This window comes from Ambystoma mexicanum, chromosome 9, assembly GCF_040938575.1.
Source record: "Ambystoma mexicanum isolate Mex_15411 chromosome 9, UKY_AmexF1_1, whole genome shotgun sequence".
In the NCBI taxonomy this organism is placed as follows: Eukaryota; Metazoa; Chordata; class Amphibia; order Caudata; family Ambystomatidae; genus Ambystoma; species Ambystoma mexicanum.
In genome coordinates this window covers 1,533,114,772-1,533,137,653 of record NC_090931.1, presented here as the reverse complement: position 1 = coordinate 1,533,137,653, position 22,882 = coordinate 1,533,114,772, and the positions used below count along the sequence as shown (strand labels likewise).

Here is a 22,882-nt window from a genome sequence, read left to right as displayed (position 1 = left end):
CTGCTGTAGCACTGACTCCATGTGCCACTCTCCATGGTGCTGCTGTAGCACTGACTCCCTGTGCCACTCTCCATGGTGCTTCTGTAACACTGACTCTTTTTCCACTCTCCATGGTGCTGCTGTGGCACTGACTCCCTGTAGCCTTCTCCATGGTGTTTCTGTAACATTGACTTCCTGTGCCACTCTCTGTGGTGCTGCTGTAGCACTGACTCTCCGTGCCACTCTCCATGGTGCCACTGTAACATTGACTCCTTGTGACACTTTCTATGGGGCTGCTGTAACACTGACTCCCTGTGCCACTCTACGTGGTGCTGCTATAGCACTGACTCCCTGTGCCACTCAGCAAGGTGCTGCTGTAGCACTGACTCCCCGTGCCACTCAGCAAGGTGCTGCTGTAGCACTGACTCCCTGTGCCACTCTCTGTGGGGCTGCTGTAGCACTGACTCCCAGTGCCTTTCTCCATGGTGCTGCTGCAACACTGACTCCCTGTGCCACTCTGTGGGGCTGCTGCAACACTGACTCCCTATGCCACTCTCCATGGTGCTGCTGTAGCACTGACTCCCCGCGCCACTCTCCGTGGGGCTGCTGCAACACTGACTCCCTGTGCCACTCTCTGTGGGGCTGTTGTAGCGCTGACTCCGTGTGCCTTTCTCCATGGTGCTGTTGTAGCACTGACTCCCTGTGCCTTTCTCCATGGTGCTGTTGTAGCACTGACTCCCTGTGCCACTCTCGATGGTGCTGCTGTAGCACTGACTCCCTGTGCCACTCTCCATGGTGCTTCTGTAACATTGACTCCCTGTGCCACTCTCCATGGTGCTTCTGTAACACTGACTCCCTGTGCCATTCTCTGTGGTGCTGCTGTAGCACTGACTCCCTGTGCCACTCTCCATGGTGCTTCTGTAACATTGACTCCCTGTGCCACTCTCCATGGTGCTTCTGTAACATTGAATCCCTGTGCCACTCTCCATGGTGCTTCTGTAACACTGACTCCCTGTGCCATTCTCTGTGGTGTTGCTGTAGCACTGACTCTCCGTGCCACTCTCCATGGTGCCACTGTAACATTGACTCCTTGTGACACTTTCTATGGGGCTGCTGTGGCACTGACTCCCTGTGCCTTTCTCCATGGTACTGCTGTCTCACGGACTCCCTGTGCCACTCTCCATGGTGCTTCTGTAACACTGACTCCCTGTGCCACTCTCCATGGTACTGCTGTAGCACTGACTCTCCATGCCTCTCTCCATGGTGCTTCTGTAACATTGACTCCCTGTGCCACTCTCCATGGTGCCGCTGTGGCACTGACTCCCTGTGCCACTCTCCATGGTGCTTCTGTAACACTGACTCCCTGTGCCACTCTCCATGGTACTGCTGTAGCACTGACTCTCCATGCCACTCTCCGTGGTGCTTCTGTAACACTGACTCCCTGTGCCACTCTCCATGGTGCCGCTGTGGCACTGACTCCCTGTGCCAATCTCCATGGTGCCGCTGTAATACTGACTCCCTGTGCCTTTATCCATGGTACTGCTGTCACACTGACTCCCTGTGCCACTCTGTGGTGCTGCTGTGGCACTGACTCCCTGTGCCTGTCTCCATGGTACTGCTGTCGCACTGACTCCCTGTGCCACTCTCCATGGTGCTGCTGTAGCACTGACTCCCTGTGCCATTCTCCATGGTGCTGCTGTAGCACTGACTCCATGTGCCACTCTTCATGGAGCTGCTGTAGCACTGACTCGCCGTGCCACTCTCCATGGTGCTTCTGTAACACTGACTCCCTGTGCCACTCTCCATGGTGCTTCTGTAACACTGACTCCTTTTCCACTCTCCATGGTGCTTCTGTAACACTGACTCCCTGTGCCACTCTCCATGGTGCTTCTGTAGCACTGACTCCCTGTGCCACTCTCTATGTGATGTGCCACTGTCCATGGTGCTTTAGTAACATTGACTCCCTGTGCCACTCTACGTGGTGCTGCTGTAGCACTGACTCCCTGTGCCACTCTCCAAGGTGCTGCTGTAACACTGACTCCCTGTACCACTCTCCAAGGTGCTGCTGTAATGCTGACTCCCTGTGCCACTCGATGGTGCTGCTGTAACACTGACTCCCTGTGCCACTCTCCATGGTGCTGCTGTAGCACTGACTCCCTGTGCCACTCTGTGGGGCTGCTGCAACACTGACTCCCTGTGCCGCTGTAGCACTGACTCCCAGTGCCTTTCTCCATGGTGCTGCTGTAGCACCGACTCCCTGTTTCACTCTGTGGGGCTGCTGCACTCCCTATTTCACTCTCTATGTTGCCTCTGTAGCACTGACTCCCTGTGCCACTCTCTGTGGGGCTGCTGCAACACTGACTCCCTGTGCCTTTCTCCATAGTGCTGTTGTAGCACTGACTCCCTGTGCCTTTCGCCATGGTGCAGTTGTAGCACTGATTCCCTGTGCCACTCTCGATGGTGCTGCTGTAACACTGACTCCCTGTGCCACTCTCCATGGTGCTGCTGTAGCACTGTCACCCTGTGCCTTTCTCCATGGTGCTGCTGTAGCACTGACTCCCTGTGCCACTACGATGGTGCTGCTGTAACACTGACTCTCTGTGCCTCTCTCCATGGTGCTTCTGTAACACTGACTCCATGTGCCACTCTCCATGGTGCTTTTGTAACACTGACTCCTTTTCCACTCTCCATGGTGCTTCTGTAACACTGACCCTCTCTGCCACTCTCCATGGTGCTGCTGTAGCACGGACTCCCTGTGCCTTTCGCCATGGTACTGCTGTCGCACTGACTCCCTGTGCCACTCTACGTGGAGCTGCTGTAGCACTGACTCCCTGTGCCACTCTCCAAGGTGCTGCTGTAGCACTGACTCCCTGTGCCACTCTCCAAGGTGCTGCTGTAACACTGACTCCCTGTGCCACTCTCCAAGGTGCTGCTGTAACACTGACTCCCTGTGCCACTACGATGGTGCTGCTGTAACACTGACTCCCTGTGCCACTCTCGATGGTGCTGCTTTAACACTGACTCCCTGTGCCACTCTCCATGGTGCTGCTGTAGCACTGACTCCCTGTGCCTTTATCCATGGTACTGCTGTCACACTGACTCCCTGCGCCACACTGTGGTGCTGCTGTGGCATTGACTCCCTGTGCCACTCTACGTGGTGCTGCTGTAGCACTGACTCCCTGTGCCACTCTCCAAGGTGCTGCTGTAGCACTGACTCCCTGTGCCACTCTCCAAGGTGCTGCTGTAACACTGACTCCCTGTGCCACTCTCCATGGTGCTTCTGTAACACTGACTCCCTGTGCCACTCTCCATGGTGCCGCTGTGGCACTGACTCCCTGTGCCACTCTCCATGGTGCCGCTGTAATACTGACTCCCTGTGCCTTTATCCATGGTACTGCTGTCACACTGACTCCCTGTGCCACTCTGTGGTGCTGCTGTGGCACTAACTCCCTGTGCCTTTCTCCATGGTACTGCTGTCGCACTGACTCCCTGTGCCTTTCTCCATGGTACTGCTGTCGCACTGACTCCCTGTGCCACTCTCCAATGTGCTGCTGTAGCACTGACTCCCTGTGCCATTCTCCATGGTGCTGCTGTAGCACTGACTCCATGTGCCACTCTTCATGGAGCTGCTGTAGCACTGACTCTCTGTGCGACTCTCCATGGCGCTTCTGTAACACTGACTCCATGTGCCACTCTCCATGGTGCTTCCGTAACACTGACTCCTTTTCCACTCTCCATTGTGCTTCTGTAACACTGACCCTCTGTGCCACTCTCCATGGTGCTGCTGTAGCACTGACTCCCTTTGCCACTCTCCATGGTGCTGCTGTAGCACGGACTCCCTGTGCTTTTCGCCATGGTACTTCTGTCGCACTGACTCCCTGTGCCTTTCTCCGTGGTGCTGTTGTAGCACTGACTCCCTGTGCCTTTCTCCATGGTGCTGCTGTAGAACTGACTCTCTGTGCCACTCTCCATGGTGCTGCTGTAACACTGACTCCCTGTGCCACTCTCCATGGTGCTGTGTAGCACTGACTCCCTGTGCCTTTCTCCATGGTGCTTCTGTAACACTGACTCCATGTGCCACTCTCCATGGTGCCTCTGTAACACTGACTCCTTTTCCACTCTCCATGGTGCTTCTGTAACACTGACCCTCTGTGCCACTCTCCATGGTGCTGCTGTAGCCCTGACTCCCTTTGCCACTCTCCATGGTGCTGCTGTAGCTCGGACTCCCTGTGCCACTCTCCATGGTGCTTCTGTAACATTGACTCCCTGTGCCACTCTCCATGGTGCTTCTGTAACACTGACTCTCTGTGCCATTCTCTGTTGTGCTGCTGTAGCACTGACTCTCCGTGCCACTCTCCATGGTGCCACTGTAACATTGACTCCTTGTGACACTTTCTATGGGGCTGCTGCAGCACTGACTCCCTCTTCCACTCTATGTGGTGCTGCTGTGGCACTGACTCCCTGTAGCCTTCTCCATGGTGTTTCTGTAACACTGACTCCCTATGCCACTCTCTGTGGTTCTGCTATAGCACTGACTCTCTGTGCCACTCTCCATGGTGCCACTGTTACATTGACTCCTTGTGACACTTTCTATGGGGCTGCTGTGGCACTGACTCCCTGTGCCTTTCTCCATGGTACCGCTGTGGCACTGACTCCCTGTGCCACTCTCCATGGTGCTTCTGTAACACTGACTCCCTGTGCCACTCTCCATGGTACTGCTGTAGCACTGACTCTCCATGCCTCTCTCCATGGTGTTTCTGTAACATTGACTCCCTTTGCCACTCTCCATGGTGCTTTTGTAACACTGACTCCCTGTGCCACTCTCCATGGTGCTTCTGTAACACTGACTCCCTGTGCCACACTCCATGGTGCCGCTGTGGCACTGACTCCCTGTGCCACTCTCCATGGTGCCGCTGTAATACTGACTCCCTGTGCCTTTATCCATGGTACTGCTGTCACACTGACTCCATGGGCCTCATTACGACCCAGGCGGTAAGGGGTTTACGGCAGCGTTAACAGCGCCGACCCTTACCGCCTGAGTACGAGGTCCCTTAGCGCCATGGCGCTTTTAACACCTGCTTTTAGCAGGTGTTAAAATCCATGGCGCTAAGGGACCATGGAGTTAATTACGCCACCGTAATTTACGGTGGCGTAATTAACGCCTTCCCCACTCCCATTATGCCCTATGGGGCAAAAATGGGAATGGGGAAGGGTAAATGGGGATTGGGGACTTACCGCCCCGCCAAGGTTGGAATGGGGCGGTAAGTCCGCCAACCACCATGGCGTAAACGTAGTTTACGCCATGGTGGTAAAGTCACGGCCCAGGCGGTAACTTACCGCCTGGGTCGTAATGAGGCCCCATGTGCCACTCTGTGGTGCTGCTGTGGCACTGACTCCCTGTGCCTTTCTCCATGGTACTGCTGTCGCACTGACTCTGTGCTCTCCATGGTGCTGCTGTAGCACTGACTCCCTGTGCCCTTCTCCGTGGTGCTGTTGTAGCACTGACTCCCTGTGCCATTCTCCATGGTGCTGCTGTAGCACTGACTCCCTGTGCCATTCTCCATGGTGCTGCTGTAGCACTGACTCCCTGTGCCTTTCTCCATGGTGCTGCTGTAGAACTGACTCCCTGTGCCACTCTCCATGGTGCTGCTGTAGGACTGACTCTCTATGCCACTCTCCATGGTGCTTCTGTAACATTGACTCCCTGTGCCACTCTCCATGGTGCCACTGTAACAGTGACTCCTTGTGACACTTTCTATGGTGCTGCTGTGGCACTGACTCCCTGTGCTTTTCTCCATGGTGCGTCTGTAACACTGACTCCCTATGCAACCCTCTGTTGTGCTGCTGTAGCACTGATTCTCCATGCCACTCTCCATGGTGCTGTGTAGTACTGACTCCCTGTGCCTTTCTCCGTGGTGCTGCTGTAGCACTGACTCCCTGTGCCACTCTCCATGGTGCTTCTGTAACACTGACTCCCTTTGCCACTCTCCATGGTGCCGCTGTGGCACTGACTCCCTTTGCCACTCTCCATGGTGCCGCTGTAACACTGACTCCCTCTTCCACTCTCCATGGTGCTTCTGTAACACTGACTCCCTTTGCCACTCTCCATGGTGCTTCTGTAACACTGACTCCCTTTTGCCACTCTCCATGGTGCTTCTGTAACACTGACTCCCTGTGCCACTCTCCATGGTGCTTCTGTAATACTGATGCCCTGTGCCACTCTCTATGGTGCTGCTGTAGCACTGACTCCCTGTGCCACCCTCCATGGTGCTTCTATAACACTGATGCCCTGTGCCACTCTCTATGGTGCTGCTGTAGCACTGACACATGGGGATGCTGTAACACTGACTCTCTGTGCCACTCTCCATGGTGCCGCTGTAACACTGATTCCCTGTGGCACTCTCCATGGTGCTTCTGTAACACTGACTCCCTGTGCCACTCTCTATGGTGCTTTTGTAACACTGATGCCCTGTGCCACTCTCTATGGTGCTGCTGTAGCACTGACTCCCTGTGCCACTCTACATGGTGCTGTTGTAGCACTGACTCCCTGTGCCACTCTCCATAGTGCTTTAGTAACACTGACTCCCTGTGCCACTCTATGTGGTGCTGCTGTAGCACTGACTCCCTGTGCTACTATCTGTGGGGCTGCTGTAACACTGACTCCATGGTGCTGCTGTAACACTGACCCATGGGGCTGCTGTAACACTGACTCCCTGTGCCACTCTACATGGTGCTGCTGTAGCACTGACCCATGGGGCTGCTGTAACACTGACTCCCTGTGCCACTGTATGTGGTGCTGCTGTAGCACTGACTCCCTGTGCCACTCTACATGGTGCTGCTGTAGCACTGACTCCCTGTGCCACTCTCCATGGTGCTGTTTTAGCACTGACTCCCTGTGCCACTCTCCGTAGTGCTTTAGTAACACTGACTCCCTGTGCCACTCTATGTGGTGCTGCTGTAGCACTGACTCCCTGTGCTACTATCTGTGGGGCTGCTGTAACACTGACTCCATGGGGCTGCTGTAACACTGACTCCCTGTGCCACTCTACGTGGTGCTGCTGCAGCACTGACTCCCTCTGCCACTCTCCAAGGTGCTGCTGTAGCACCGACTCCCTGTGCCACTCTCCAAGGTGCTGCTGTAACACTGACTCCCTGTGCCACTCTCGATGGTGCTGCTTTAATACTGACTCCCTGTGCCACTCTCCATGGTGCTGCTGTAGCACTGACTCCCTGTGCCTTTATCCATGGTACTGCTGTCACACTGACTCCCTGCGCCACTCGGTGGTGCTGCTGTGGCATTCACACCCTGTGCCACTCTACGTGGTGCTGCTGTAGCACTGACTCCCTATGCCACTCTCCAAGGTGCTGCTGTAGCACTGACTCCCTGTGCCACTCTCCAAGGTGCTGCTGTAACACTGACTCCCTGTGCCACTCTCCATGGTGCTTCTGTAACACTGACTCCCTGTGCCACTCTCCATGGTGCCGCTGTGGCACTGACTCTCTGTGCCACTCTCCATGGTGCCGCTGTAATACTGACTCCCTGTGCCTTTATCCATGGTACTGCTGTCACACTGACTCCCTGTGCCTTTCTCCATGGTACTGCTGTCGCACTGACTCCCTGTGCCACTCTCCATTGTGCTGCTGTAGCACTGACTCCCTGTGCCATTCTCCATGGTGCTGCTGTAGCACTGACTCCATGTGCCACTCTTCATGGAGCTGCTGTAGCACTGACTCTGTGCCACTCTCCATGGTGCTTCTGTAACACTGACTCCATGTGCCACTCTCCATGGTGCTTCTGTGACACTGACTCCTTTTCCACTCTCCATGGTGCTGCTGTAGCACTGACTCCCTTTGCCACTCTCCATGGTGCTGCTGTAGCACTGACTCCCTTTGCCACTCTCCATGGTGCTGCTGTAGCACGGACTCCCTATGCCACTCTCTGTGGTGCTGCTGTAGCACTGACTCTCCGTGCCACTCTCCATGGTGCCACTGTAACATTGACTCCTTGTGACACTTTCTATGGGGCCGCTGTCTCACTGACTCCCTGTGCCACTCTCCATGGTGCTTCTGTAACACTGACTCCCTGTGCCACTCTCCATGGTACTGCTGTAGCACTGACTCTCCATGCCTCTCTCCATGGTGTTTCTGTAACATTGACTCCCTGTGCCACTCTCCATGGTGCTTCTGTAACACTGACTCCCTGTGCCACTCTCCATGGTGCCGCTGTGGCACTGACTCCCTGTGCCACTCTCCATGGTGCCGCTGTAATACTGACTCCCTGTGCCTTTATCCATGATACTGCTGTCACAATGACTCCCTGTGCTACTCTGTGGTGCTGCTGTGGCACTGACTCCCTGTGCCTTTCTCCATGGTACTGCTGTCGCACTGACTCCCTGTGCCTTTCTCCATGGTACTGCTGTCGCACTGACTCCCTGTGCCACTCTCCATGGTGCTGCTGTAGCACCGACTCCCTGTGCCATTCTCCATGGTGCTGCTGTAGCACTGACTCCATGTGCCACTCTTCATGGAGCTGCTGTAGCACTGACTCTCCGTGCCACTCTCCATGGTGCTTCTGTAACACTGACTCCCTGTGCCACTCTCCATGGTGCTTCTGTAACACTGACTCCTTTTCCACTCTCCATGGTGCTTCTGTTACACTGACTCCCTGTTCCACTCTCCATGGTGCTTTAGTAACACTGACAACATGTGCCACTCTACGTGGTGCTGCTGTAGCACTGACTCCCTGTGCCACTCTCCAAGGTGCTGCTGTAACACTGACTCCCTGTGCCACTCTCCAAGGTGCTGCTGTAACACTGACTCCCTGTGCCACTCTCCAAGGTGCTGCTGTAACACTGACTCCATGTGCCACTCTTGATGGTGCTGCTGTAACACTGACTCCCTGTGCCACTCTCCATGGTGCTGCTGTAGCACTGACTCCCTGTGCCACTCTGTGGGGCTGCTGCAACACTGACTCCCTGTGCCGCTCTTGTTGGTGCTGCTGTAGCACTGACTCCCAGTGCCTTTCTCCATGGTGCTGCTGTAGCACTTACTCCCTGTTTCACTCTGTGGGGCTGCTGCAACACTGTCTCCCTATTCCACTCTCCATGTTGCTGCTGTAGCACTGATTCCCTGTGCCACTCTCTGTGGGGCTGCTGCAACACTGACTCCCTGTGCCTTTCTCCATGGTGCTGTTGTAGCACTGACTCCCTGTGCCTTTCGCCATGGTGCTGTTGTAGCACTGATTCCCTGTGCCACTCTCGATGGTGCTGCTGTAACACTGACTCCCTGTGCCACTCTCGATGGTGCTGCTGTAGCACTGTCTCCCTGTGCCTTTCTCCATGGTGCTGCTGTAGCACTGACTCGCCGTGCCACTCTCCATGGTGCTTCTGTAACACTGACTCCCTGTGCCACTCTCCATGGTGCTTCTGTAACACTGACTCCCTGTCCCACTCTCTGTGGTGCTGCTGTAGCACTGACTCCCTGTGCCACTCTGTGGGGCTGCTGCAACACTGACTCCCTATGCCACTCTCCATGGTGCTGTTGTAGCACTGACTCCCTGTGTCTTTCTCCATGGTGCTGTTGTAGCACTGACTCCCTGTGCCATTCTCCATGGTGCTGCTGTAGCACTGACTCCCTGTGCCTTTCGCCATGGTGCAGTTGTAGCACTGATTCCCTGTGCCATTCTCCATGGTGCTGCTGTAGCACTGACTCCCTGTGCCTTTCGCCATGGTGCAGTTGTAGCTCTGATTCCCTGTGCCACTCTCCATGGTGCTTCTGTAACACTGACTCCATGTGCCACTCTCCATGGTGCTGTGTAGCACTGACTCCCTGCACCACTCTCCATGGTGCTTCTGTAACACTGACTCCCTGTGCCGGTCCGCATCCCGTGTCGCAAGTGAGCAGTGCACAGTGAGCACCCAGCTGAGTGCACATCTTCTTCCTGTCCTCGGCGATCCCCCTTGGCTTCATACTGGAGCTACCTCCTGCTCTACTGGCCAATTCGTGCCAGCCCTTTTAGTTTCCCCTCCTCTTTCTTCCCCCCCTACCGCCACTTCTTTTCGGGCTCGACTCGTATGACACTATGGGCGCTGCCTCCTGGGACGCATGCGCTCGACTAGGACACTACGTTCCTATGCCATGCCCATGCGCCCGCTTACTCGGTACAGGAGCACGCCCCTGTGCTCATGCCCTCCCAGGATCAGTGTCTGTTTCCGCACATGCGCAGTGCCCGCTCTTACGGGACCAGTGTCTTCACACCCACGCATGCGCGATCTCCTCTTACATTCAAGCGAATCACGCGCGCTCTAGCTTTTTAGCAGTGTCTCTCACTGCTCTCTTGCGACACGGGATGCGGACCGGCACGCATCTTCGAAATCTCTTCACAGCGACGGCTTCATTCTACACGCCGTTTGGAGATGGGTAGGCACCTTACCCCTGGGGCTCCAGCACTCTCCTCTTTAATGGGGTTACTCTGCCTATGCCCCTCTTCTCCTTAATCAACCATAGCCCCTGGGACCATAGTCCTTTTCCCCTCCATGGCACGCAGATTGGACCGCGACCCTATTTCTCCTCACTGCATGCCCCCTGCCACATCTTTTCACGATGTATGGCTTCTGCATGACACACTCTGTGTGCTTCAACCGGTCGGGCACCGTCCCTGCCATGTTTTTTATCTATGCGATTTGGGGAGCCCACCCTTCGGAGTTGCCCTGCATGTTATTTTCTAATCACCCATCTGGGCACAGCATCCTTCATTCGCCGTCTTGGGCATGGGAATGTACTCTCATTTTTTGTGATGGGAACTTCTTTCTGCCATCTGAATCCTTCGGTCCACACATCGTTTGAGCCACTACTTGCTCCAGTTTTCTTCCCAATCATGTTGGCATTCATATAGTAATCATTAGCAGCCCCATATTCACATCAATATTTTGGTCTGCTCCTGTTGTAGGATCTCCAGCCACACTCTGATTTCTTCTCTGGAATGATCCACTTACCTGCAAGCTCAACATCAACTGCACACCCATCCCTGGGTTTGACTGATTGACGCGCACGCCGGCTCCTGACATGACTTACAGCGTGTCTGTAGTAAGTGTTGCCTTTCTGCTACCTCTCTGTGATACATGTTCCTTGACCTGCACTGATGCAGCTTAGAGATGTTTCTGTTCTTTCTGATCCGTTTCTCTCCTGTTTCTTGTATCCCCTTGATAGGCCTTCCAGTTTTGACACATCGGGTCTCTAACTCACCCTCTGCTCGACTGGCTCCGGGCCCCCACGGAGGAACCTGCTTCTTGCAACCATGGTTCCACACAGTACCTGTGCTAATTCTGCACGGGCCCTCTCCTTGGTCACTTTGATCATTGGAGCTTCTTTTCTACAACCCCCCCTCTTCTCTGTTCAGGTGGGTAGTGCCAGCCTACAGGTGCCAAATGTTCTCTCCTTTTGGCAACCTTTCCAGCTTCATGTCTCCTTCTTTTTCGAACCCTCCCCTTTTTAATACTAGTGTTTCACGTGTTCTACCATTGTTAGGCATGTACAGATTGGTGGGATGCTGGGGGTGATTTGTTCTTACCCTCTCTCCCCTTCTGATTCCTTTTCTTTGCTCTGTTTTCCCACGTAGAGCGACATCCGCAGGTCCAGATGAAGGTAGCCTTCACTGCCCGCCGAAACGTCTTATTGGACACGTAATTGCTATACGGCCCATTTTTCAAAATCAGCAGGAATATAACCACCGACGTTGACCTAGGATTGGTCTCTTGCTAAACTCCCACCAGCTGATCCTCCAAGTCACCAGGAGGACCTTGGTTTGGAACCACACATGCCATGGGCTCCAAACCCTAGGACTTGACATTTGGTCCTTTGGCCGTGGCCACTAATACATCAGACTCTGGTGGGGGTCGCATTTGGTTGCTTTGCCCTATCACACACAACCAGGACATGTTGGGATTTTGCTTTTTGTTGTTTTCTTTTCTTTTCTTCACTTTGTCTTTTTAACTCATTATATCGACTGTGGATTCAGTTACACATTGTGTGGATGGTTTTTTGTTTGAAAATGTTTATTTCTTGTCAAATACCAGAATGTATGTTCCATACTATTCGATGTAATTCACTGTGCACTTTAATGATCATGGTTTCTGTTTTTGAAAGTACCATTTTTTTGTAAATGCTCCTTTGGGAGATCATGTCTATTTGCTAAACAATAACTGTACAATTAATAAATAGCCACTAAGCTATCACAGTAATTTTCTCTATATATTATCTTTTGCTCCAAGGCAGCAACACTCGATGCTCTGGGGTAGCCTGAGATATCAAATTAATTAGATATCAATGGGTTGAACATTTATTGTTTCATAGGCGTACTAGTCTTAAGCCTTTTGTTCGTAGAGCAGCACACGGAAAAAACAGTGTGTGTAACAAGATAAATATTTTTGATGGGATAAGGTCAGTTCCTTGTTTGTATAACAGCATTTTCGATGCCCTTAACATGACCTTCCCAATACATAGGGCTTTCCCTCCAATTTACTTGGCCGTGATTCTTGGTATGTGCCTTGTTTCTTGTCTTTGTGTCTTGGATATAATCATCTTCATCTGGATCAGTCTATTCAGTTGCCCATTTGAGATGGGCATCTTGGCCCATGAACTGACCTCTTATACGGAAGAGTGCTATGTGTGATAGACAATGTGCTATCTGGACGTCCATTTCAATAGTTATGTAGATCTTAGACTTCCCCATGCTATAGGCCAGGAGTGCACATAAAACGCATTCCTCCTTTGAGGTCCTCCTTCCCACTTCTTTCATATGCTGATACCATATGTTATTCCCCAACTGTGCTGTACTATCCAGGTGGTCATTCAGCTCATGATCATCCTCCCTAGCATTTCTCCTAGATCTCGTTCTTTCCTTACGAGTTTCTCTAATCATCTCATTCAATATGCCAGCATAGTTTCTCCTTACTGGACCAACCATAGAAACATTTGTCAGTGGACTGGGTGTTTTACAGGTACTACCTGTGTAGGAGAAAGTTCTAAAAGTCTTTTCCTATCCTGAAACTTCATTTAGCAGCAGCTATGGCCGGCCATATGGAGTCTGCTATAATCTCTGCATGTGACCGCCCCCTAAAAGGTAACCCATGATTATTCATCACAGGACTAGGTGACATTGTTTGTATCTCTAGAGTAGGAACAATCACATAAGGTCTCGGCTGCTTTGTAGTTGCCACATCAGTACCCTCCGTCTATACAGCAAGATGCCCAGGAGTCTTTGCTCCACTTACGTCTATATAGTAAGCAGTACGTACTGTGAGAGCAGTATCACTACAAGAGTAAATTACGTACAGATAAGTCCATTTACAACAATAGCTTTGTGCACATTGTGGACGTCTCTCAGGAACTGCCATAATAATATTACTATTAATGCTGGCCATTTTTACTCTTTTACACTTTTTTTTTTTGAGGAAGGAAAAAAAATAACTTTAATCGGGCAACATTATGCAATTCACTGGAAGCTGCTGAGTCTGCTCCACAATTTCCCTCAATCAGCTTCGGCTGGCTGACTATGCAATGATGAACAAAAGTTCCCAGTGAATACCACAAATTGACCTTTTACCAGAAGACATGAAGACTCTCCTTCAGCATGAAACAAAGTAGTTTAATCCACAGCCTCTTGGATCTCTCCCCTTGAAAGTCTCATTCAGTTCTCAGTCTTCCCTCAGAGTAAAAGTTCACCTGCGCGATGTCTCCTAGTATCTCCTTAAGTGCAGCATTATTCCTTTATCTCTCAGGAACGTTCGGACATCAGTTTGTCTCCCAATGAGAGGCGGGCAGTCCTCACTCAAATAATAGAATACCAACCTGACCAGTCTGTGCGCATTATCCGCTGACAGGGGCATTTGCATTTTCCCCACTGTACTCAGGAAGCTGAAGGATTTGCTGAATAATAGCTGCAAGCAAGCTCCTTACGATTTAACCATTCTTAGGATCTTGCAAGACCAAATGAGCGCTAGTAGTTCTCCCCACAAGTGCTGGTTATGCACGCAGAATGAACAGAAAAACTTCATATATGATCCGTGAAACATTGTCATGGGGCACCACAATGGGCACCTCTGAAAACAAATTCAGTGAGAAAGGAATCTGGGAACTGCTCCCTCTTCCAGTCATCGAAAAGGAACTCCAAATCTGGGATGCTCTCCTTTATGATCAAGACTTAGACATGTCTCAGTCCAATGTCAACAAATTCCTGTGGCTCAAGAACAAATAGCTTCCCTTAACTCCTTTTTAGTGACTGAAAAGGGTGTCCCGAAATAAGCCACAGTCCAATGTACTCTTTATCTTTATTCAACAGCTTCTGCGTCCTTCTTTCTCGTCATAGGCCTAGTCTGCATGTGCTCTGGTTCTTCCCCGATGCTTGCTTCTGACAGGGGTGTGGGTGAGGGGGGATTCTCCAGCATAGATTTTCACAACTACGAGAAATATGCAGGCGCGTCTGCCCTGCACTTTGACTGCAGACGGTGATCACGTCTTCCACTACGAAGGGACCATTAAAACGTGGCTCATGCCACCTCCTGGTGAAATTCCTAACTAAGACCGAATCAACGGGGAGAAGTTTGAGAAGACATAGGGCCTCATTACAACCTGCCAGTCCGGGACCGTGCAAAATCCGTTACGGCTGTAAAAACATTTCAGTGTCCGCAAGGTTGCGGAAAAACCGTCCGATTACACGCTGTCGGTCGCGCGCACCACACGGACTCGGAAACGTTGTTACGGCCGTCACGGAAAACCCCACGGAAATGGAAATAACGCAGCCACAAGTGGCGCTAAACCCGTGTCCGCCTCCGCCACCACAGACACGGAACCGGAAATACTATGATCGCCAACACAGGAAACAGAGAGGCGGCCATCATATAAAAGCACAATCCATTGCCATCCAGAGCCAGCACAAGCACAATCCTAACTCTGAGAAGCCAAAAGGGACCACCAGCATGTCTGTCAGGATTCCTGCTCAGAGGCAGCGCAAACAGCGCTTCAGCGAGGCGGAGCTAACCGTCTTGGTGGAGCACATTGTGGACAATGCGGAGATGCTGTTCAGCGCCGACCAACGGCGTGCCACACAGCAGCGGAGGAAGGAGGTGTGGGCCGAAGCTGCACGCAAGTGCACCGCTGTGGGCGTGACAGCAAGGAGCGTGAAGGACTGCCACAAGCGGTGGGACGACCTCAGGCTGAGGGTACGCAACCTCATTTCCACGCACCGCCAACACAGCAGTGGGACAGGCGGAGGACCCCCTTCCCCACTGATGCTGCAAGCATGGGAGGAGCGTTGCAGCAGCGTCCTCCACCTAGAGGAAATCCATGGGATCGGGGAGGCTGAGGCAGGAGTGAGCCCACCTGCAGATGCCGGTAAGTGCCCAAACATGAATGCCACATGAAAATATGCGGTTGTGAGTACTGGGCCAAAGGACCCATTAACAACCCCCCCCCCCCAGGCAGTGCATGTGTGGGCCAAAGGACCCATTAAAACCCCTTCCCCCAGGCAGTGCATGTGTGGGCCAAAGGACCCATCATTATCCGTATGGCAACCAATATCACAGAATGCATACACCAGCAATCAGATGCATGTGACTAACACTATTCAATGTACAATCTTAATGATGCATGTGATGCACCCATATGCCACCACAACAACACTAATTGCATGCCCTTTGTGTCCCCACAGCCGTTTCAAGTGACAGTGATACTGCACAAAAGGCCAGCCAATCTGCACTGGCAAGTACACAAGCCACCGCCACCACACAGGAGGATGCTGCCGGCAGTTCTGCACCTCTAGCCACATTACCAGCCACTACAGATGTGCGGCCCACCACCACCAACTTCCCCACCGTCTCCACACTGCCTGAGTCTAGACAGGTGCCACGGGAACCTATCATGGCCACCCAACACAACACCAAAGGCAGCAGCACTGCAGAGGGGGCGGCCTGCAGTGATAACAGTGCCCCGCAAGAGCACTCGGAAACGGGGCCACAGGGGGAGATGCCCACATTGGAAGACCTGGGCTCCTTCCATGAGCTGGAGTTCAGCGCCACATCACTGGGGAGTCCCATGAGGTCGCCCACCCCATCCATGGCCGAACTGAATGCCCGCATGCAGAGGATGGAGGAGCAGCAGGCTACTCTCACCCAGCTAGTGGAGAGGCAGCTAGAGGAATCCAGGCTGCAGAGGGAGAGCTACAGCGCCTCAGTGCGTCACCTCTCGAGGTCCATCGGACGCTTTGCGAGCACTATAGTGACCCTTGCACGCCATGTGCGGGAGGGCAACGACCACACCTCCAGGCTTGTAGAGGCCATGTTGGTTGGCCAACAGGCAAATCTGGCACGGATGCCCTCAATCCCAGATTCTGCGCAATCAAACACAACCACCCCATCCAGCTCCACTACTGCCAGTCCAAGGAGGCGCGCAAGTAGACTAACGGGTCCCTCGGGCAAAGTTGCACAGGCACAGAAGTGCACACGGAAGTGATGGCATGTGTGTGGGGTAGTGCAGGACACATGTGGACTACAAGGGCGTGAGAGGGGTGGGCACGTTTGGGTGGTGGGGTAGGTAGTTTTGGGGGTTTGAACAATGGGGTCTGGGTGGGGGTGGGCACGTTTGGGTGGTGGGGTAGGTAGTTTTGGGGGTTTGAACAATGGGGTCTGGGTGGGGGTGGGCACGTTTGGGTGGTGGGGGAGGTAGTTTTGGGGGTTTCAACAATGGGGTCTGGGTGGGGGTGGGCACGTTTGGGTGGTGGGGTAGGTAGTTTTGGGGGTTTGAACAATGGGGTCTGGGTGGGAGTGGGCACGTTTGGGTGGTGGGTGGCCCCGGGTGTACAGCTTCCCTGTTGTTATTACATCAATACATCACCATTTCGAATCAAGACATACATGTGTGGACATTGATCATTTATTTTGCAGTGCAACTATTAATTCATTGTCGTCACCATGTTCGTGCATTTCTGTGAATGTGCTGTGACTCAAAAGTAAATGCGAATCAGGGCATCCCGTGCTCTCTGGCCATCATGTGGACCCCCAGGGGGAGGCGGTGCCATCCCCATCCCCATCTTCCTCATCTGCGTCTGGTGGCATTGGGATGTTCCTGCGCAGGCATATATTGTGCAGCATGGCACATACGAGCGTGATTTTACCCGTCTTCACTGGGCTGTACAGCAGTGATCCGCCAGATCTGCTCAGACAGCGGAAACGGGCCTCCAGCAGTCCTCTCAATCATTCCACGTGTGCGGATATGTGCCCTATTGTATGCCTCTTCATGCCTGTTCCTTGGTCTCCGTAGAGGTGTCATCATCCATGGCGTGAGTGCATATCCCGCATCACCTACATGCGATGTAGATGGGGGAACATGTCAGTGTTTGTGGCATCATGTCCTCATCTGCTGCTGTGCATTCTTGTATCATCATCATTCATTCATGCATATGTACCATGCAGTGTATGGAGGTATGTTTTGGGCATCACGATGTATGTCGCTAACTGGATATGGGCCTACACATTAACTTGCATGTTTACTGTGCCCTGCGGGTGACATTTGATTGTGTGCATGTCACGGTGCAGTGCTGTCCACACATGGCAGAGTGACTCCACTGTACGGAAGTAGTAAATACACGTCGTCTCATTTGCCCGCCTCTCGTGCCTTTTGAGACAGTGTTTCAATTGAGGGTGGATGTCTGCAGTGGCACAAGGTTCATGGGACAGTGACGGGATTGGCTGTGCCAGCGTGTGCACGGGCACATTGTGGTGCCCTGTCATGTCTTCCTTCATGATGTTTGGCATCCGCTGTGTATTTGGTAGATGGAAGGGGGGTGATGCATGTGTGGTCACAGCGGCACACTCACAATGCTCATTGGCCTGGACACACACACCACTTCGACAGGGTTGTAGCATCGTCAGCTGTACTCACCCAATAGCCATGTGCTTTGTCCGGCATAGCGTTCCATGTACCGTGGCAACGTGGAATTCCGCAGTACCATTGAGCCATGTGATGAGCCTGGGAAACGTGCGCAGCAGTGTGTAATCAGTTGCATGGCATCACAAACCATCTGGACATTCAAAGAGTGATACTGTTTCCTATTGCGGAACACCGCCTCAATTGCACGTGGTACTGTCAGCTCAACGTGGGTGCAGTCAACTGCGCCTATTCAATTTGGCATGCCTGCTATGGCATGGAAGGCCAACTTGGTGGCAATGACCTCGGGGACGGTGCGGGGTAGGGCTATGTGTTCCGACACATGGCGCAACAGGACATCCAGTACCTGTACCAGGATTTTGGAGAAACAGGGTTGTGATATGCCATGCAGCTCACCAACCGTGTGTTGATAGGTGCCAGTGCCAAGGAAATGCAGTACTGAGACAACCTTCAAGGGGGGGGTTGGCGGTGGGGGTGTCAATTAGGCTGCTGATGTTGTCCTCAATCATGGCGGTGATGTGCAGGATTGTTGCACGGTCCAGCCGGTATAGTGTGTGGATCTGTCCTGGGGTGAGGTTCCAGGGTGAGGCCCTGATGCGTGGTATTGCTGGCTGGTGGTGGGGTCGTGCTGGCTGGGCAATGGGGTTTGCCATAGCTGCAGGGTTGGCTGGTTGCCGCCTGCGCCTCCTCCGCCTACGCCTCCTCCTCTGCGCCATTACTGCCACCATGTGCAGTGCTGCCTGTTGGTTGAGTAGGCCCAGTCCCAGTGCTACTAGACCTGCTGCCTGCATGGTTCTGTGTTGTGTTGGGCTGGGTGTGGCCCTTTTGTAGGCTCCCAGTGGCCTGCTAGGTCCAGCTGGGCTGATTTGGTGCACCTGTGCCCTGATTCAGTTCAGCAGGCAGTGTATAACGCCATGTTCGCGGTGGTGGCGGTTCTGCCACTGTGATCACGATATTTCTGCCATTTTTTTGCCGGTATTTCCGTGTCCGCGCTAGTTGTGATGCTCACTGTGTTTCGTGTTGACGGTAACGGAGGGGTTTCCGTGCAGACGGACTTAACGGGACCCCTATTTCCGCGGTGGCGGTTGAGGGTGGTGCTATTACTGGGGCCGCGGGTCATGATTGGGCGGACATGGAAACGGTGCCGGTATGGTTTTACCGGCAGTGTTAATTCCGGACCGGAGTACTTGTAATGAGGCCCATAGTTTTTCAACTCCGGTTGTTGTAGCATCTCCGTCTGTGTTCTGAGCTGCCCCAAACTCCTTCTGCTTGAGTTGGTCTGAAATGACAGAGATAATTGAGGTCATGCATGTTAAGTAATCTCGTAACTCCTTTCCTAACATTCTGCTGTTGTCCGGGCAATACTTCTAGTTCTAGACGGAGGTGTGAGAGGTGTCCTCATTCACCTCACTGTCACTATTTCAAGGGGTCTAAGATGGTGGTCTGAACCTGGTTGATTTCTCAGCCCGTACAATGCCAGTGGTAGACAATGCAACCATCTTTTCTTTAGGGTAAGTTTCAATTTGGCTAATCTCTCTTTAAGCAAGCCGCTGAGTCTCTCACAGACCCCATTCGCTTGCAGGTGATATGCCTATGAAAACTTGTGCTTTATGCTAAGCAACAAGCTTATTTGTTCAAAGACTTCATTAACAAAATGAGGGCCATTATCTGATCTTAATACTTCACATATCCCCCATCTAGGAAATACTTCTCGTACTAAAAGATTTACTGCACAGGTGAAATAAATAATTCTCAAAACTCATGTTTTCTTTTCACCTCCATTAATTCCGCTATGGTTTATTCACCATATTCAGTCACATAAAACAAATGGACATACTCGACCGGCCACATATATTTCAGTCGTCTCCTAAAGACCGACCATTACCTACCCCTAAAAATACCCCGATTGAGATGTGAATCATCCTCTTTAAACTCGTCTTTAACCGAGTTCATAGTCTACGTCACCAGTCAATAGGGCTCTAGGAACAATTCCTTCTATTACATTCTTTAAAATGCAGGAAACTGGGCTGGCCACAGCATCAGGCCCTGCCTCTCAGCTGCTCCGCCCCACACCAGTTTTCGCACCATCCAGGCAGTCTCTTTTCCTTTGCAGTTGGTGAGCAGGTGCAAGTAGATAAGCCCCTCCACCCCTGCTAAGCCCTGCCCCTTCCTTTCTTAACTTTTAGATCACGGGTCTCTTTCACTCGGGCGTCTGAAGCAAAGTGCAGATGAATTGTTTGATTGATATTTTATTTCTATCGCGCTCGTACACAAGTGTTTCAGAGCGCGACAAGGCAAGGGAGGGGAACAGGGGAGAACAAAACAGCGATCTTACTAAGCCCAGTGACATTGAGAACGCCAAGTGCATGGGAGAGGGGAGGGGAAAAGTACATGGAAGGGGGGAGAGGTGGAAAGTGCAAAGCAGAGGAGAAACAGATAAATAACAATAAATAAATAATAAAGGCAACAAACAGTGGTAATGCAGCCAGCAATTTGCAAGTGCTAGGTTTAAGGCAGCAGACAGGGTAGGTCTGATAAGTGCAGGAAGAAAAAGGGGGGGCTGTATGGGTACAGATACAGACCCCAGTGCAAGGGGTGGCCCGGAGGCAGTGCAGGAGGGTGGCAGGATGAGCAGGTACCTGGGCCCAAAAGACAGAGGGTGGCCAGGTGCACGGTGCCAAGAGAGAAAAGATCAGCAGGGGAGAGGGGGACGAAGGCAGAAGAAAAGAGGAAGACAAGCTATTCCTGTTTGGACCTATTCGGAGCTTGAGGATCCAGGACCAGAGCCCCTGCTGCTTTATAACATCAGGTAAGCTCCCTAGAATATGTGTTTGACCCCTCCCCCACAAAAGCCCATCCATACCATCCTCACTCATTGACAACTACGCCATTCAGCAGCAATATCATGTACACCACATTGCTGCAATCTCACCGTGTCAGCATTCTATCATCCACCACTACATGAAAATCGATGCTCGCTAATGTCTGCTCAGCAACCAACCATGTAACAAATCAAATAAAATGTTCTTCATTTCGGAGAAAAAAAAATGTTTCCATAAAAGCAATACATTTCAAACAAGATTGAATACAATAATGACATTTAAATTACAAACATTCAGTAAACTTAAAAGTTACTAGAATCAATGAAGAATTTACATATTTAAAACTATGCATTAAAAACATTAGATCATAAGAGCAATACCAGACTGCCTAATGTCCATCGTGCAAAAAAACAGAAAACGTATAACTGAGACAACAGAACAAAATACATGACATTGTCAGTGGTGTCTTCTCCATAGCTATTCTGATAAAGTACATTAAAACAAAAATACACGCAAGCTTTCTATGATGTTAATATTCAAATAAGACATTTTACATTTCATCCGCATGTTCACCAATAAATTCAGCCTTGATCCTTGCCCTTTTTTGAGTGCTCGTACTAAATATCTTTCAACAACCCAGCACACGAAGGGAGAGCGGCACAACATTAAAAACATCAAAACAGGGCTGCACTTCCTATAGAAAATTGTGTGAAGTAAAGGAAGTAGAGTCCTGCTATGAAGGTTCCTGTAACTGTGGTGAAACAAAATACAATGCATAATATCTCGCCGACATGCACGATTTCCATTTTCTAGTCAGAGCCTTAAATGGGAGAAGGCCGAGTCTTAATCTGGTAATAAACGACTGTGAATACAGATTCCTGACCCTGATTAAGTATGAATTCAAAACATGAGCAATTCAGTTGTTAGATATATGCGACGAAAAGGGAGTATTAATGCCCAATCTTCTCTTAATGAGTTTTGGAAATTAAAATAGCTTTCTCGTAGCAGTAGCTTCCAATTGTGTACTATGCAGGAGGGGGTCAGAGAACTAGGAGTACAAACCAATATTAGTCAACTCAGCCTTTATATTTAACAACCATTCAAATTTAAGCACAGCATCACTATTAAGTAGGTCTGACTCCGAGAAATATGCAGGCGCGTCTGCCCTGCACTTTGACTGCAGACAGTGTCACGTCTTCCACTACGAAGCGACCATTAAAACGTGGCTTGTGCCACCGCCTGGTGAAATTCCTAATTAAGACCGAATCACTGGGGAAAAGATTGAGAAAACATAATTTTTCAACTCCGGTTCTTGTAGCATCTCCTTCTGTGTTCTGAGCTGCCCCACACCCCTTCTGCTTGAGTTGATCTGAAATGACAGAAATAATTGAGGTCATGCATGTTAAGTAATCATGTAACTCCTTTCCTACCAATTCTGCTGATGTCTGGGCATCACTTCTAGTTCTAGACGGAAGTATGAGAGGTGTCCTCATTTGCCTCCCTGTCACTATTTCCTGGGGTCTAAGATGGTGGTCTGAACCTGGTTGATTTCTCAGCGCGTACAATGCCAGTGGTAGACAATGCAACCATCTTTTCTTTCGAGTAAGTTTCAATTTGGCTAATCTCTCTTTAAGCAAGCCACTGAGTCTCTCACAGACCCCATTCGCTTGCAGTTGATAAGCCTATGAAAACTTGTGCTTTATGCTAAGCAACAAGCGTATTTGTTCAAAGACTTCATCAACAAAATGAGGGCCATTATCTGATCTTATACTTCACATATCCCCTATCTAGGAAATACTTCTCGTGCTAAAAGATTTATTGTACAGGTGAAATAAATAATTCTCAAACTCATGTTTTCTTTTCACATCTATTAATTCCTCTATTGTTTGTTCACCATATTCAGTCACATAAAACAAACAAACGGACATACTTGACCGGCCACATATATTTCAGTCCTCTCCTAAAGACCGACCATTACCTACCCCTAAAAATACCCCGATTGGGATGTGAATCATCCTCTTTAAACTCGTCTTTAATCGAGTTTGTAGTCTACGTCACCAGTCAATAGGGCCCTAGGAACAATTCCTTCTGCTACATTCTTTAAAATGCAGGAAACTGGGCGTATCCTTTACTGTGGCACC

The 22,882-nt window shown here is 51.3% G+C and overlaps 1 protein-coding gene across 3 annotated transcripts in view; it reads left to right on the top strand.

The window, feature by feature from the left end:
- The window catches only part of LOC138489454 (zinc finger protein 1-like), a 220,965-nt gene that overhangs the window by 173,216 nt on the left and 24,867 nt on the right, over positions 1 to 22,882 (top strand). Inside the window, exon 9 of one of the 3 annotated variants that reach the window (XM_069617174.1) lies at positions 15,686 to 16,485. The exons of 1 other annotated variant lie outside the window; for it this stretch is intronic. In XM_069617174.1, the coding sequence (XP_069473275.1) occupies positions 15,686 to 16,485 (800 nt within the window). Of the gene's footprint in view, positions 1 to 10,927; positions 11,059 to 15,685; positions 16,486 to 22,882 lie in introns of those variants that run through there. One more of the 3 variants, XM_069617176.1, reaches the window with a different exon arrangement.